Below are 15,560 nucleotides of genomic sequence, written 5' to 3'. Positions count from 1 at the left end.
GAGGTTTAGGTAAAGAAGGTTGCATATAGTAAAAATAGAAAATATTAAGAAGAATAGTTTATAGAATTCCAAAATCCAAACACATTGTTTGAAGTCAAAACAAAGCCTTTTGAATTATGACATGTACATTAATTTAAGATCAATGGATGCACAGTAAGTAACAGTGTAAACCGTTTATGGGACGATTGCTCAAACACTCTAAGTCGATAGCTCAATTGATACCTTGTCACTAATCAATTCACTACTGTACAAAGGCTCCAAAATCCATGTTTTGATCATGCAACTAAATGGTAGAATGTAGCTTCAAACATCTAGACATAGTACAAAGTGGTAGAAAGCATAAAATCCTGACAAAACCCTGTATAGGCCACTATATACCACTTCAACCCTATTATTACAATCTATTATAACAACATAAAAATCCCTCTTTATTTCTCTAAATTCATTCTAAACTTGAGTTTTGATGGTATTCAAACCTTCTCTAGTATCAAAGAGTCAAATTCCATCAACAAATGCCTTTAAAAGCAAGTTTCAAGCTCTTGAACATCATGGATAAAATGCTACCCTATTATTCCCTATCAAATTTAGCCCATAACCATCGCAAGTAACTCAATTTTTGCTACTCAAGTGCATCTAAAGCAAGTCCTTCATATGCGTCATGTCTGTCTTCTACTAATAAGCAATTAGACTTCACCTGTTACAAACACACATGTTATATGCCGAATTTTTTATTCGAGCACTATGTACTCTACTATATACCCTATTTTTAAAGTCAATTTTAGCTCCAAGACATCCACCATGGCCTTCCCTTGAAGCCTTGAGTTCTAGGCTATGAATAGGGTTGTATTTGGGAGTACCTTCAAGCATGAAGCTTCATGAATCATAATAAAAGAGATAAAGAATGTTGTTTACTACTGCAATACCTTGTTTTGGACAAAAAAGGCGCTCCAGAGATCAATCCTAAAACCCTCTTTCAAGTCCTTCAATCATAACCTTTGATAGCTTCTCTTTGTGCCCTACCTTGAGAGCTTCCTTTGGAGCAAAAGAAACATGTCTCTCTCCTTCCCAACCTCCCCACATTTTCGCCACAAGCAAGCAGGAAAAAATGAGCCAATTTTCCCTCTCCTAGCTATCCACAACTTGTTCCCAGTAAAAGTCCCACTTTTCCCTTCATAACCCTTTACATGATCACTATTTTGGGCCACTTTGATCTTGTCCCATGAGCTTTGGCCATTATCTTCCGCAATCACTTACTCTTGGCTCTCTTGGTTCTAACCAATTATAATCCTTACAAAGGACATGATCACCAAATTGACACGTATAGCTCATGTAAATTCCATATTACACTTGCCGAGTCTTTGATGTATCCCGCACTATCACTCATACTCCCATATAGTCTTTAGGACATAATCAACTTTTGTTTCTCCCACCAGACACTATTCATGACATGTCCATGAAATCATAGAATTTTAATATAACCCATAAGTTTATACTAAATGTACATGTTCTATCTTGACAATGTTTTGTTGATCAAAGAGGTGTCAAACATATTTAAAGACCAAAATCTAGAAGACATCACATTTATGTGAAACCACATATCTTAGGTCCTATTGTTATAATTAAAAATTCATTGGAAGGCAAAAAAGTTGAATGCGCACAATGTTATGAAGAACTATTATGGTTTAGCTTAAGCAAACCAATAATATAATTGAAAAAGTAAAAATCAAGATCTCCACACATTTGGTTACATGTGAGATGGTTGTGTATACAAATGATAAGACAAAAGGTCTTATAAAACTCATTGGAAGGCAAAAAAGTTGAATGCGCCCATAGTTGTGAAGCGTTATTATGGTTTAGCTTAAGCAAACCAACAATATCATTGACACGTAAAAGTAAAAATCGAGATCTCCACACATTTGGTTACATGTGAGATGGCTGTGTATACAAATCATAAGACAAAAGGTCTTATAATAGGCTCCCCTTCACAAGTCTAGAGTCTCAAAGAGGATGCATTTCACTCATTGTGATCGATGATGTCTCAAGCTCAAGATGATGTGTTGAGTTTAGAATATCTATGCAAAACATGCCATGAGAATGGCCCAAGGCAAAGTAGTGCAAATGGTATTACTAAGCACAACCATTTGAAAAGAGCTTCTCAATGGCGCTAAAATTGACTATTCAAGTAAAGATATGTTACTACAAGTGCAATAGCTCCAATTGCAATCCCCACAGGTAAGGCATTCCTGCATGAACATTTATAAGAATGTAAAATTATGTTTAAGATAGTTAAAATATAGCTAATATATTTGCAAAGCCTTTCTTTCTTATCTTCCTTTTTTTTCATGTAAAGAAAGAAAAACAAGCTAAATCAAGCAATTACTTTTCTTATAAAAAGGTGACCAAGAAACTCACCCTATGGCTACATCTTTCTTAAGTTGTTCTTTTCGAGCTTTTCGCACATCCATTTGATTAGCATTCTTGGCTACGGGCAAGTCATATGGCTTGAATCTTCTCTTGGGGGCAGCACATACTACAAACAATAACATTTCAAATGTTAGCTTGATAATATTCTCTACTATTTCTTCATAGTTAAAGAGAGGTTGCCTACTACATAAATGTTGCAAGTTGGATTGAATAACTTCTATAATTTTAAACCCTAATGATTCATGGCATTTTTAAAAACCTAAATATAAAGCATTAAAAGTTGAAAAGGTCCACACTCAACTAGATGTTAAGTCCTTTGTATGCGAAAGCCATGTGTGAGACCAAATCAATAAAACTATCTTGAAGTGCGTGATACCCATTGAAAACCATTTTCTTTTTAATCTTTTTGTCGTTAAAAAGTGTCCACATAAACCTATTAAAAGATGAGATGTCATGCCAAGACCTACTAGCTCAAGTGGTAATGAGATGATGTGTGAAACACAAGGTTAAGAATTCCATTCTCACGAGGAGTGGTGAAGGCACCTTGTATATTGTAAAAAGTGATTGACAAACTGTTTGGACAAACTAGAGATGCAAGTCCAACTTTTTTGCAAACTTGTAATAACTCATATCATAAGAAGCTAAATGTTTGGACAAACTAGATATGCAAGTCCAACTTTTTTGCAAACTGGTAACAACTCATATCATACTAACCTTTACCATTTAGTTTAAAATTAAATTTAGTGGAGCAACCTATAAGCTAAATGTAGCATCATGATGGAAACCTAATTTTCATGAAAAGTCTTATGTAGATGTATACATCAAAGTGCAAAATGACATTTTGGAGCCACATGATCGATCCACTTTACATTTGACAAATTGTAAGGCAATCAACTATCCATTCTTGCTAAGGAGGAGTAGGAGTTACTATAGTGTAGATAAGACTCTTAGGCTTCTAAATAATCATGCAAGAGGATTTCCTTATTTTAGTGTCCCTCTATATCTCCATGAGGTCTTATTTGATGGCACAAGATTAACTTTTTGATGCGCTACACTAGGCTATGACACAAACTTCGTCCACTCTAGACATCAAATCTTCATAAGGAAGGAGCTTGAGTTTTCTTAGACAAGTTTAGTTGTCCTTGTGCATATGACAACATAAAACTACGGAATTAGTAGATCTAGTAGGTCAGTACAACACACAATTGTTGAATTGCAAGGGTACATATACTTTAATATTCACTTGACTATGATGACCCTTCAATATTTGAGGTCTTTCACATCAATAACCAAACAATAATAATAACAAAACTTTCTACTTCTCCTAGAAAAAGATGACCATTTTCACAAGTTATATAAACTCATTTTACTCAAATTTTTTGAGAAAAGTAGACATCACATAAGCTAAAGCATTCATTCTAATTCATGCATTCAAAGTTTGAAAAACCCTTGCACATTCATCTGGAGAGAAGTTAGTAGGCGTGCACTTTTGATTAGTACATCATCACTACTCGAGTTCTAAAAATAGATTAGGAGCTAGACTCTTATCTTGCAAATGTCTCTAATATCTCATGGGCTAATACAATGGTTTTCTTACTACTTAGGCAACCTTCAATGTACACCTACAAGGCAAATACCCCCTTGTAGATAGATACACAATTTGTAGCCTTTTTGCTATGGTTCCAAACTTGGTGGAACATTGACATGTGAAATACATGGAAGCGAATTGAGCAATGGTGTAATTCTACAAATTGTGTGCATTATTGCATGATGGCCTTGGTGTTCATGCAAAGTCACAATCTCATACAATTTTGAATTTTGACACTACCTGGAAAGAAGTTCATTAAAGCCATAATGCATGTTAGATGTGATGTGTTAAGGTGAAGTGGGGTTATGTTTAGACATGGATGAAATGGATGTATCCCGCAATACTTTGGGCCAACACATGAAAAATGACTACGACTATTATGTACAGTTGATAGTTGTCTAGGATTTGATGAGCACAAGAACGGTTGCAAGAAAAACAAGATTGGCATCCTATTTCAGGGATTTGAAAAATCAATTGGAAGGTCAAAAAGTAGGCACAATGTGTGTGTGGAGAGAAATTCTAGTATGTGAGAAACTTTAGCCTTAATTTTCACCTAATTATTCTAGGCAAGTCATCCCTTGTACTAATTTTGCTACTTTTAATAGAGCAATGCATACTAGGCAAGTTAATGAAATCAGCTTCTAGCAAGCGGGCAGCCAAAACTAGGCATGAAGTTTGTGATCACTTACTTTTGCCACCTTCTAGTGCACAAAAATGACAGATAAGTAAGATAGAAAAAGGTCAAGGAGAAGAGCTTGGCAGAGTTTGGCGCTGGGAACTAGCGGACTTTCTGTTAACTTGATGCATCTAGGAGAGCCCAATAACCACTACAACATAGGCGATGCAATCCACTGAAGGCAAGGGAGAGTGAACCCTACCTAATTCATACACATACCTAAGTCATACACATCCACCACAAATCTCTTCTTGGAACTTATCTTTCCGTTTCAATGCGAGTGTAGTGTCACTACATAAGAAAAGTGCGGACTAGTAATTAATGTGTGTAAGAATTAATGGTCATGCTACCAAATGGAAGGATAAGGCCAAGGGAGGGGGTGTATCGTACCGGGGCAGGAGAAGTCGTCCGGGAGCGTCTGGAAGGGCTTCCTCTCGTTGTATATGTATCTGCCAAGCCAGAGCAAAGCAGGAAGCTTCTCGCTGAGGAAATTCTCGATGGAGAACATGGTGGGTGTGATTATTATTATTATTATGTGAGGAGGAGGAGGAGGAGGAGGAGCATGGGCTTACCCGCAGTCTCTGCAGATGTAGGCCCCCTTGGTCGCCACTCTCATGACAAGCTGCTGCTGTGCTGTGGAAGGAGGCAAGGAGTAGGAAGAAGAACCCCCATTGAAGAAGGCGCTCTTGAGGCCGAATCTGTCAGGAGGCAGGGAAAGGCCGGCGGGTGAGGCAGCAAATGATGCTGGTCCTGATGAGGACGCCGATGAAGGCGATGGGGCAGGGGCGGAATTAAGAGAATGTGGAAGGCAGACACTAGAGGAAGCTGCCATTGCCATCCTCGAGAGACACACGCAGAGAGTGTGTGTGTGTGTGTGTGTGTGTCTTTGAGAGAGAGAGAGAGAGAGAGAGAGAGAGAGGGTTCACCTACACAGTGTGTGTTATCCACTTGACCTTTTGTGGTTGCCTAGAGTGCACCCCTCCTTTGCCACCCTAGTTTCTAGAGAAAACTCCCACCTTTTCTTGAGAGTGACTCTCTAGTCACACACATCATCAAATAATCACAAGGGCCGGCATCAGCCCTCAAATTTGAAGGGCTACCCAACTTTTCATTTAGAAGTTCTTAGAGGACCTCTCCTTTTCTTTTTAAAGAGTTTGGAAGGGCATATAACTATTTTTCTAAAATTCGTACCTTTCTTTTGAAGGGTAATATATGTATCACCCTTCTCTAGAAGGGCAAAACCCCCTTTGAAGGGTGTTGCAACCTTCAAATTTTAGGCCTGGCCGGCATTAAAACAATGGCTAGGTGGAATAATGTAACTTGCATTAGTCAATAATGCTTAATCATTAATGTATCTTCTACTAACTTATGGTCAAAGTGCATTGGTTCCAATAGTTCATACTGCCCTTAAGAATCCACCACAAAAAAAAGGTTACCCTTACAACATGGGAAGAAGTCATTTTTCATGTGCATTTACAAAGGGTACAAATCAATGCAAATATATAAAAACGCCCTTTTAAATGCACTACACACACACACACACACACACAAATTGAAGGTTCACTCTCTAAACGTGAATAATATGCAAACAAGAACCAAAGATTTGGCAGAGGTCCTGGAAAACAAGAGTATGTAAAACAGTAAAAAGTGAATGATGCATGTTGTGGGATAGGAAAAAGTTGTTAGTAGGAAGTCTTTTATGTTTAAGAGAAGATGTAACTAGGAATTGGCAAATAGCTTTAGGGGTAAGAGGAATCTTAGTATGAAAAAGTGATAATAAATTGTATCTCAATATTTATGTGCCAAAGCAATTGCAATCACATAAAGAGGTTATAATTATAAGACAATTAAACCCTTAAATAATGCTCAAGGCTTGGGGCAAACATTAAAAAACATGAATCATCTCCATGTGTGTTAGCAAATGTAGTCATGTACATGACATAGAAGTTATATTGTCCATGCCTTTGCAATAAGTGAGGGACTCTAACATTTGATCATGCTAGTAAAAACAAGTTACTCTCCCAATCTCGAACCTTGCCACTATAATAGTCAACTCGAAATATCAAAGGGAAGCTTTGACTAGGTGTGGATAAGATTCTTGAGTATAGATATATGTTGTTGACTCAAAAACTTATTGTTTGTTGCATTAAGCCTCTATTTGATGCCTATGTATAGAAAAGTCTTAACAATTAGTAACTACATGTCACAACAATGTGGATAAATCTTCTTCTTGAATGTATATGAAAGTCTCCACAAAAATTGACATAGGCTACATAAGAATGGCTTTAGAATATATAACCGTTTAAGAAATACAACCTCAATGAGACTGTTGGTATCAAATCAATTGGATGAAGTAGTATTAATACGTGTGAAACTGAAAGATTAGACTCTTTGACTAAATGTGAACGATTAAGACCCAAGAGTCCTAGCCTATAACTCATTGTTAACTATGCATACTTAATTTGTCCATGCGATACAACCAACTATTCGAGCTAGCATTCTCATCTACGAGAGAGAGTATGTGTGTGTAAGCCAGAGTGAGACATACGTGCCTAGGGAGTAACATTAGGTAGTCACCTAGTTTCTTTTCCTAAGCATCACCACCTCGATCCTATGGAACATACGCGTTTAGAGGATTAGGTATTTTCTCGATCTACTAGCTCATAGGGGGAGTGTCTGATTGACCCATGAGGATCAACCTCAGGTTCTTAATGACTCAACTGTAGTCGCCTATAGCACTCTAATGTCGAGTGAGGAAAGCCATATATGTGATCAATCAAAACTCGAAGTAAGCAAGCCCCGCATTTGGTTCAATGAGAGTGAAAATTGAGAGGAAGTAGAACATAAATCCTTATGCTTATAAGGCATAGTCTCACATCAGATCCTTCAAAATGGTGCTATGTTGGGATATAAGACCTCGACCCCAGGAAAGTCAATATTTAGTTCCAAACCTATTTGTTGAGAAGCCACTCAACTGATCAAGTCATAGGACAAATTCTGTTAGGGAAGGTATCATCTTATTTCCCATGCACACACCCAAAAATATCTTTAGTTTTCTAATTATGTCCCTAGCACAATTAGTTTGGACATTTAAAAGTAATTTTCTTAAGTAGCTCTTTAGCACAAGCTCATTTTACGACTTTAGTTCCCGTACATGAAAACAAGTGAAAACAATTACATTCGATTTTGAGGGAAAAATGTCCTTTTAATTAGCATTCACTAATGATGAGATTAGTGAATAGGCCAATGGGACACTTCCATGTGTGGTCGAATGTAACTTTTAACTCTCTCCTAATTTGGCCAAATTTCTTCTAACACTAGTAAAAAGGTGAAAATGAGCCTCTAAACTTATCCTCACAAGGTAATTCCAACTAACTAATTTGTCCTTGACAATGACATATTTTCAAGTCCTTTTCCTTGCTTTTAGCTACTTGATGTAACTTTTGAGAAGTAGGATACTGCTTGAAAATAATAAAAGTAGATTACTTTTAATTACAAGTATAGGCAAATGACTATTTAGAAGTTTCTATAGTTTCTACTCTTTTTATATGCATTCATCTCATAACTGCCACTATCTTATTGTCCTAGCTTCTCTAAACTCATTTTTGTAATATTTATATTCTATATCAACCTCATTTCTCATCAATACATTAGTGTTCGTCTACCATGGCTTCTTCTTCTAATGCTTCTTTAAGACAGCAATCTAGATCTATACAAGCATGTATGTGCTACAATACAAGAGAGAATTATATGTGATATCTGTCAACATAAAAGCTATAAGATTGGATAACAATGCCTCCCTCTTGTAAATATCCTCACAATATTAATAAACAGAATAGAGAAAGCATGTGTTTTCACTGGAAAGGATGAATCCTTGGGTCTAAAATACATGATAAAAATTTGTATGCAAGGATCCAACATCTAAATACTATGAAGGATGTTCACTTGGCACCTTCCATGCAGCAATAGTTTTGAGCTCATTGTAAGGCAATGAAGTTTACTTTTCATAGGATTAACTTCTTGTAAAACTTTTTACTTTAGTTATTATAGTTTTTAAGACATTGTAGAGTAAGTTTTAGTCTATGCAGATGTGTTTCCATCAACAAGTGTGGAATGGCAAACATTGAAGTCCTTGACAAGTACATTCCGTATAATGCATGCGGAATTTGAAAACATTATTTTTCTCAATCACCCATTCTCCTTTTTCGTGTGTGTGTGTGTGTGTGTGTGTGTGTGTGTGTGTGTGTGTGTGTGTGTGTGTGTGTGTGTGTGTGTGTGTGTGTGTGTGTGTGTGTGTGTGTGTGTGTGTGTGTGTGTGTGTGTGTGTGTGTGTGTGTGTGTGTGTGTGTGTGTGTGTGTGTGTGTGTGTGTGTGTGTGTGTGTGTGTGTGTGTGTGTGTGTGTGTGTGTGTGTGTGTGCGCGCGCGCGCGCACATATACATATAAATACATACATACATACATACATACATACATACATACATACATACATACATACATACATACATACATACATACATACATATAGTATTTGCATCCTATGTTTTTTCACCAAACACACAAGAATTTGGAAGATTGGAAGAGCTTTCTTCACCAAAACTCAATGGACTAACATCGTGGGATAATCTCAACAATGGAACCATTCGAGGCTTCAAATTACAGATTATTAAGATATCTAGATTTCCATGAATATTGGGAGAATATCAAGGAGAGTCAACTTATCTTGGTTCATCCCAATTCATGTTTTTGTATCAATATTTCAAGGAATGTGTTTACATAGGACAAAAACAATGTGGTTGGCCAATACAATGTCATCCAATACAATAATTAAAATATTTGGAGAAAATTCATTTTTAGTTGTGAAATAAGACAAGGATGATTTGTTTCTCTATAAATGTTTAGAGGAACTTGGTACCTTGTCATACAACATTCCAAAGCAAACACTATGTCTTTCTTTCCAATATAGGAGATGGAATAAGATAAAAGATGCATGGATATCCTTGGACTCTAAGGAAAGCAATGATAACTTTAAAGTGACTATCTACTTAGAGTATGAGGATCAAATATGTTTGTCAATAAACAAGAAATGGACATTGACATATGTCAAAGAAGCGCTACAAAGTTTATCAACAACCATGCATACAAGATCTTGGTTTGAGATAAATCGTGAATTAATTGGAACAAGGGCATAAAAACCATATACATGTTTTTAGCTACCCCAAGAGGGCATTGTAAGATTTTCAAAGCATTAGACTTATTTCTTTTCTTTTCTTTTTCCTTTTAAGTGCCTAAGTTCACAGAAGACTAGCATGCTTGGAATGAAATAGAGAGAATTGTAAAAACTAACGTTTCTAAAGAAAATAGGAGAAACCCAAGAAATTACCAAAAATCATCAAGTATTGATTTTTTATGAATTCAAAGAGTTTTCTATATTTACAAGGGCCTTGTTTGATACATCCCCAACTAGGGTATTACAAGGTTTGTAAGGAGATGCCCTAGCCTCTAATTGCCTACTTGTTAAACTAGGGGAGACTTGAGCTCCACTTTACCTTTGTGAAGACTTTAGTGAGACATTTTGGGGCCCTTCAACTTCACTTTGGGAGTCTTGAGCTTCACTTTCCATTTGTGGAGACTTCAATGCGACATCTTGGGGGATTCAAGTGCACTTTGGGAGTTCTAAGCTCCACTTTCCTTTTGTGGTGGTGCTTGTGGGAGACCTTGTGGTAGCATTGGGCCTTTTTCATCACCAAGAATCTATTTCTTGCTAGCTCTCTCATTGGTTGCTCCAACCATTTTCCCAATTATTCGCTTATCCTTGGGAGATGCTAGCTTGTTATTCTTGGTTGTAGAAGATTCAGGCTTCTTACCACGTGCCTTCTTGGCCTAGCAGGTGGCTTCTTAGCTAATGGTGGCTTCTTAGCAATTAGCTTATTGGCTGTAGTTGGTTCTTGGTCGCCATTGGTTTCTTGGGTACACCTAGCTTTGCTACAACAAACTACTTTCTTTGTTGTATATCTAGTTTCTTGGATCAACCTTTCTTACAAGCTCTAGGTATTCTTTGAAGTTCTAGGGAGTCTGGGTTTATAGGGGTTTCAACGTGCCTTTCAATAAAATCTTTGATTGCCAATGCCATTACTAGTCAAATAAAGTCATCTTTGTAGCAATCTTGTGTGAATTGCAAAAAATTGATGAAACGTATGAAGAAGAATGAAGATATATTTCCATAAGGCTTAAAAACTTGAACTTTGCTTACAATTATTGATTCGTTTTCTTCAAGCATGGACTTTTCTTGAAGAAAAATCCATGAGTTTGCAATAACCCTCCATCCACGAGATGAGGTGCCAGGCTAATATGGGACTTGCAAGTTATAGACCCTTTGTCCCTTTTAAGTAGTGGAAATTTGTCCTCAATGGCAACAAATATCCAAGTTTTGGACATGTTGACAGTCATTAGAAGTTCACTTGGAAAACACCAGTTGAAGAAAAATCAATTTATCATGACAATCTAACTTCGTTATGGAAACCACTGAGGGAATTCATAAGGCAACTATTCCTAATTTTGAGATCCAAAATTGACGTGCTCCAATGTGAACTGTATGTTTAAACATATTTGAGTATGATACATCAAAGCCATGAGTAAATATTTTCTTTGCATGAGAATAAAATGGACAAGAATGTACCCCTCATGATATGGAATAATTACATATTGGAGTTCATCAAGTTTATTCTCTCACAGAAAGAAATCAATTGATTTTGCATTTGCCTTTGTGGAGATAAGGGGATCATCAACATAAACCTTGTTGATCTTATCAGCTAGGAGTATAAGAATAAGACACATGGACATGATTGAACAAGAATTGTAATTAGCAAAAATTGGAAACATGAGGACATTAATGACCCGAACTCAACAATGCACATGGGGGAATTCCAAATTGGAAGGGTGGACATTTTGCGTACCATAGGGTCTACATATCTTGATGATCTAGACTCAACAATGCACATGAGGCACTACCAAAGTGGACAGATGATCATTTTGTGTGCTGTCAAGTCCGAGTATCCTAATGACTCAAACTCATTTTGTGTGATGTCAAGTCTATTTCTCCTAATGCGGATGAGGAACTTCCAAAGTGGATGGTTGATCATTTTGTGTGATGTCATGTCCGAGTATCCTAATGACATAGATGAGGCACTTCCAAAGTGGACATGTGGTCATTTTACGCACTACAGGGTCTCATAACTTGATGACTCAAACTCAATGATGCACATGAGGCACTTTTAAAGTGGATGAGTGGTCATTTTTTGCACTGTAGGGTCCAGGTATCTTGATGACCCAAACTCAAGGACATGCATGAGGGACTTCCAAAGTGGACAGATATTCATTTTGTATGCCATAGGGCCTGGGTATATTGATGACCCCAACTTGATGGCATGCACAAAAGCATTCCAGAGTTGTCATACTATATGTATACATGCCATAGGGTCATGGTGCATTCTTAGTCGCCTTTCTATGTTTGCAAGAAGAAAAGTAACGAGGGACAAATTTAGTGAAAAATGAATGGTAAGGATTGTAATAGTATAGTGTATAACTCATATGAGAAGTATCAATGTTGTTGTTTCATTAATTTCTTTGTCTTTCATGTGAAGAAAGATGGTGTAATCTAGTGAGATGGAGAGGTATTGCAGATCTTCATCACACATAACATTGACAACAACCTAGCCAAGAATCTAACAGATCCTCTTAGAGTTTTCATTTTCTAGGTCTTCTAGATTATTATAATTGTGCTCTCCTTGCTTATCAAGAACTTGCTCTCTTTTATTTTCATCACCTTGGTCCTTTTGCTCTTCTTCGTTGGGATCTACACTACTTTTGACTTCAGCAAAACTTTTCAACATTACGTTTTTCTTCCTATCCTCTTGAGGATATGTCATTTTGTTCCCCTTATCATTTGTATCCTTGTATTCAACATCCACTTTCTTCCACTACTCACCCCGAGTATCTTGCAAATTGTCCTCATCTACTCTTGAAGTTTTGTCTTTGTTATTCTCCTTATCATAAATGCCTTTTTGTGTATCACCCACCCTTGGCTCCTGCTCATCACCCAATGTCGGTCAAATTTTCTTCTTTTCTTTGATCTACAACCCTATTATATTCGTTTCCTTGATCAGGAAAAGTCATCTTCTTTAGGGATTTATTTTCCCTTGTCGAAAGGCACCTCTGCTATGAGCACTTCTCTATGAAATGACTTCTTTGACTACTTAGATCTTTAATTCAGAGAAATTTTTGAAATTTTGTAAGCCTTTCTACTAGCAGTGTGAGTAGGCTCAACAATTTCGTCAAATCTGTACCCAATCAACTTTGCTATGTGCATATCATTATCCATTAATGTGACTCTTTGGGCATGTACAACACAAACATAGCTTATCTTGCAAGAAATCAACTAAGTGTTCTTCAATGGATTCATGCAGACATGCCATGATAGAAGACTTCCACCTTACCCTTAGCCTAAATATATCACAAATGCTCTTAAATGGACTTAGGAATGGAGCCTTCAGAATAAGCCTACCAAAGGATTATTTAGCCTTGTGAATTTCCTTCAATGCATTCATTTGTTGGGCCAACCTCTTCCTCATTGACTTGAGTGCCTTGTCCTTAGCATTGCTAGTCAATGCATATGCATAAGCACCTTGCTTGCCCTTTTCGAAATGTCTTGCCCTCTGTCTTTGATTGTATGATGCTAATAAGCTTGGAATGGCTGATTCTGTGCACTCCATTGAGGTGGGTTCGGCTTGTACAAGCATAAAGAATGTGAGAGAAAAATACTTGTATTCCATGAAAAGTGGATGTGAATAGTTGACTTCAATAGTAGATGCAACTTCTTGACCACTGTGAATAGCAATTGTATAGTAAAAAAATGAGGTGCATGGTATTTATGCATGGAAACTACATGTGTAACTCAATGTCACTTTGCCATTCTTAGTCCCGGTGCAAAAAAAGTGAAAAGAAACAAAAGAAAATAAAAAAGACACAGGAAAAAGCAAAAAAAGATTGCCCAATGAAAAAATAGGAGAAAAATGGCCAAAAGTGCAAGAAGAAAATTTAAAAGTCTAGGGCAAGTGCAAAGGGAAAAGGCACATCTTAAATATAAAAGCTCACCCTAAATCCTTGTAAAAGAGCATCAAGCTCCCTCTTGTGCAATTTTTAAATGTAAATGGGCATGAGTGAAGGAACAATGTAAATAGGAAGGGAATAGGGAAAGAGGACCTAGGCAAAAATGGCCAGTCATGTAATAAAGGGATGGGCGCCCAAGAGGAGCAGGGCATGTATAAAAGGCAAAAAGTGAATGAAAAAGTTCATTCTTGGTGTGACCAAAACTAGCTCTCTTCTTCCCTTCTTCTTCTTGTTCTTTCTTGTGCTTGTGCTTGAGAGAGGGAGTGTGAGGGAGTGAGTGTGTGAGGGTGAGGGACCACAATGGGGAAGCTCTCTATCTTCTTCTCTCTTCTCTTCTCTTCTCTTGTCTCATGTATGGCAATGGAGCTTGGAGCTTGGAGCATGAGGATCGAGCTTGGTTGAGCTTGCACCTTGGATTGTGGAGCTACCGAAGAGCTTGTGGAAGGAGACAACTCGATCAAGCATGAAGGTAAGCTCACTACACTTGTAGGTGTGAGAGTGTGCATAGCTATGTGAGAGGTAGCCATTGCATTTGGCTTGAAATGCTTGAAACAATAAGCGATCCGTGGGTCTTAGCGGTTGAGGGAGAGCTTCTACATTTTGGTTTTTTTGTTGGGACACACGGATTCAAGGTTTGAGTTCTTGCACACTCCAAATCAAGCATTGAAGTAGGGTTTGCCTCAAACCGGTGCTTGAGATATGTAGGAAGTGAGGGAGTTGAAGAGGTATTTGATCTCCTTTACGCGTAAGTTTTTTTGGGTTTTTGGATTTAGGTAAGTAAGTTGGAATAGTGTAAGTGGTTACTTGTGATTTGGATGCGTTTAAGTGAGGAAAAAAATAAGGAAAATGGAGAAATACACAATAGGGTTTTTGCTGTGATAGCATGCCCAAAGCAAGAAAAAAATAGGGAAAAGAGAGCTTCAAGGCATTAAGACAGCAAAGATAGAGAAGGGGGAAATAACATGGCAAGAGAGAAGGGGTTTAAGAGGCTAAGGGGAGAGAGAGCTCATTTGTGTGCATGAGAGAGAGAGAGAGAGAGAGAGAGAGAGAGCGCTACAAGGTAGGAACACATATTCGTTCATCAATTCACATTCTCGCATCTCTGAGCCCTATATGTATGCTCTGAGTGTCAATTGATGCTTGTTGATCCTAGTTACAACCTTGCTTGCAATGTCAAAATAGGTGCAAGGAGTGTTTAAGGGATTTTTCATCATTTTGGATCCCCGACTACCACACTTGGACGTTGTCTGTGCTGTGGCCTTAGGCACGAATAGCTCGAGTCACAAGTCCACTTGGACAACCACAAAACTGTTTGAGACCCTAGACCTAATTTGGCCTTGGATGGCTGAGGCACATCCAACCCACCCTAGGGTAGGCAAAGCCTAAGCCCAAGCTAGCCGACACCCCAGTAAACCTCCAGACACATCAAATGGCTCATAGAACCGATACTAGGGACGACTGCGGTCCCTGACCATTAGGTCACTTATCCCTCTAGATACCCGAGCTAACTGTTCGAACCTACTACCGCTCAGACCACATGTTTAGAACACTGTAGTAGATGTTAGAAAGCAAAGTTGCAGCACTGGAATGTGTGCACAAGAGGGAGAAAGAGGCTCAAAGTACAAGAACAAATTCTTGTTTAATAAGTTGCTCAAGGTACAACTTGGGTACACTCTATCTCACACTTGATAGTGACCCATAGGCT

The 15,560-nt window shown here is 37.7% G+C and overlaps 1 protein-coding gene across 1 annotated transcript; it reads right to left on the bottom strand.

Annotated features, from left to right (window-relative positions):
• Positions 1-1,858: 1,858 nt before the first annotated feature.
• LOC148039651 (Rubredoxin-like superfamily protein) lies at positions 1,859-5,653 on the bottom strand. Its single transcript, XM_087692405.1, has 4 exons — positions 5,261-5,653; positions 5,079-5,137; positions 2,413-2,530; positions 1,859-2,243 (listed from the first exon to the last, which is right to left on the bottom strand). Exons 1-4 carry the CDS (start codon positions 5,524-5,526, stop codon positions 2,165-2,167), a joined length of 522 nt encoding a protein of 173 aa, XP_087548531.1. The 5' UTR covers positions 5,527-5,653; the 3' UTR covers positions 1,859-2,164.
• Positions 5,654-15,560: the final 9,907 nt, after the last annotated feature.

The sequence above is a fragment of the Lygodium microphyllum genome, chromosome 2 (assembly GCF_053477565.2).
Source record: "Lygodium microphyllum isolate KBCC chromosome 2, Lygodium_microphyllum_v1.1.10, whole genome shotgun sequence".
Classification (NCBI taxonomy): domain Eukaryota; kingdom Viridiplantae; phylum Streptophyta; class Polypodiopsida; order Schizaeales; family Lygodiaceae; genus Lygodium; species Lygodium microphyllum.
Note: the sequence above shows the minus strand (reverse complement) of the source record. Positions and strands in the feature narration are given on the sequence as shown.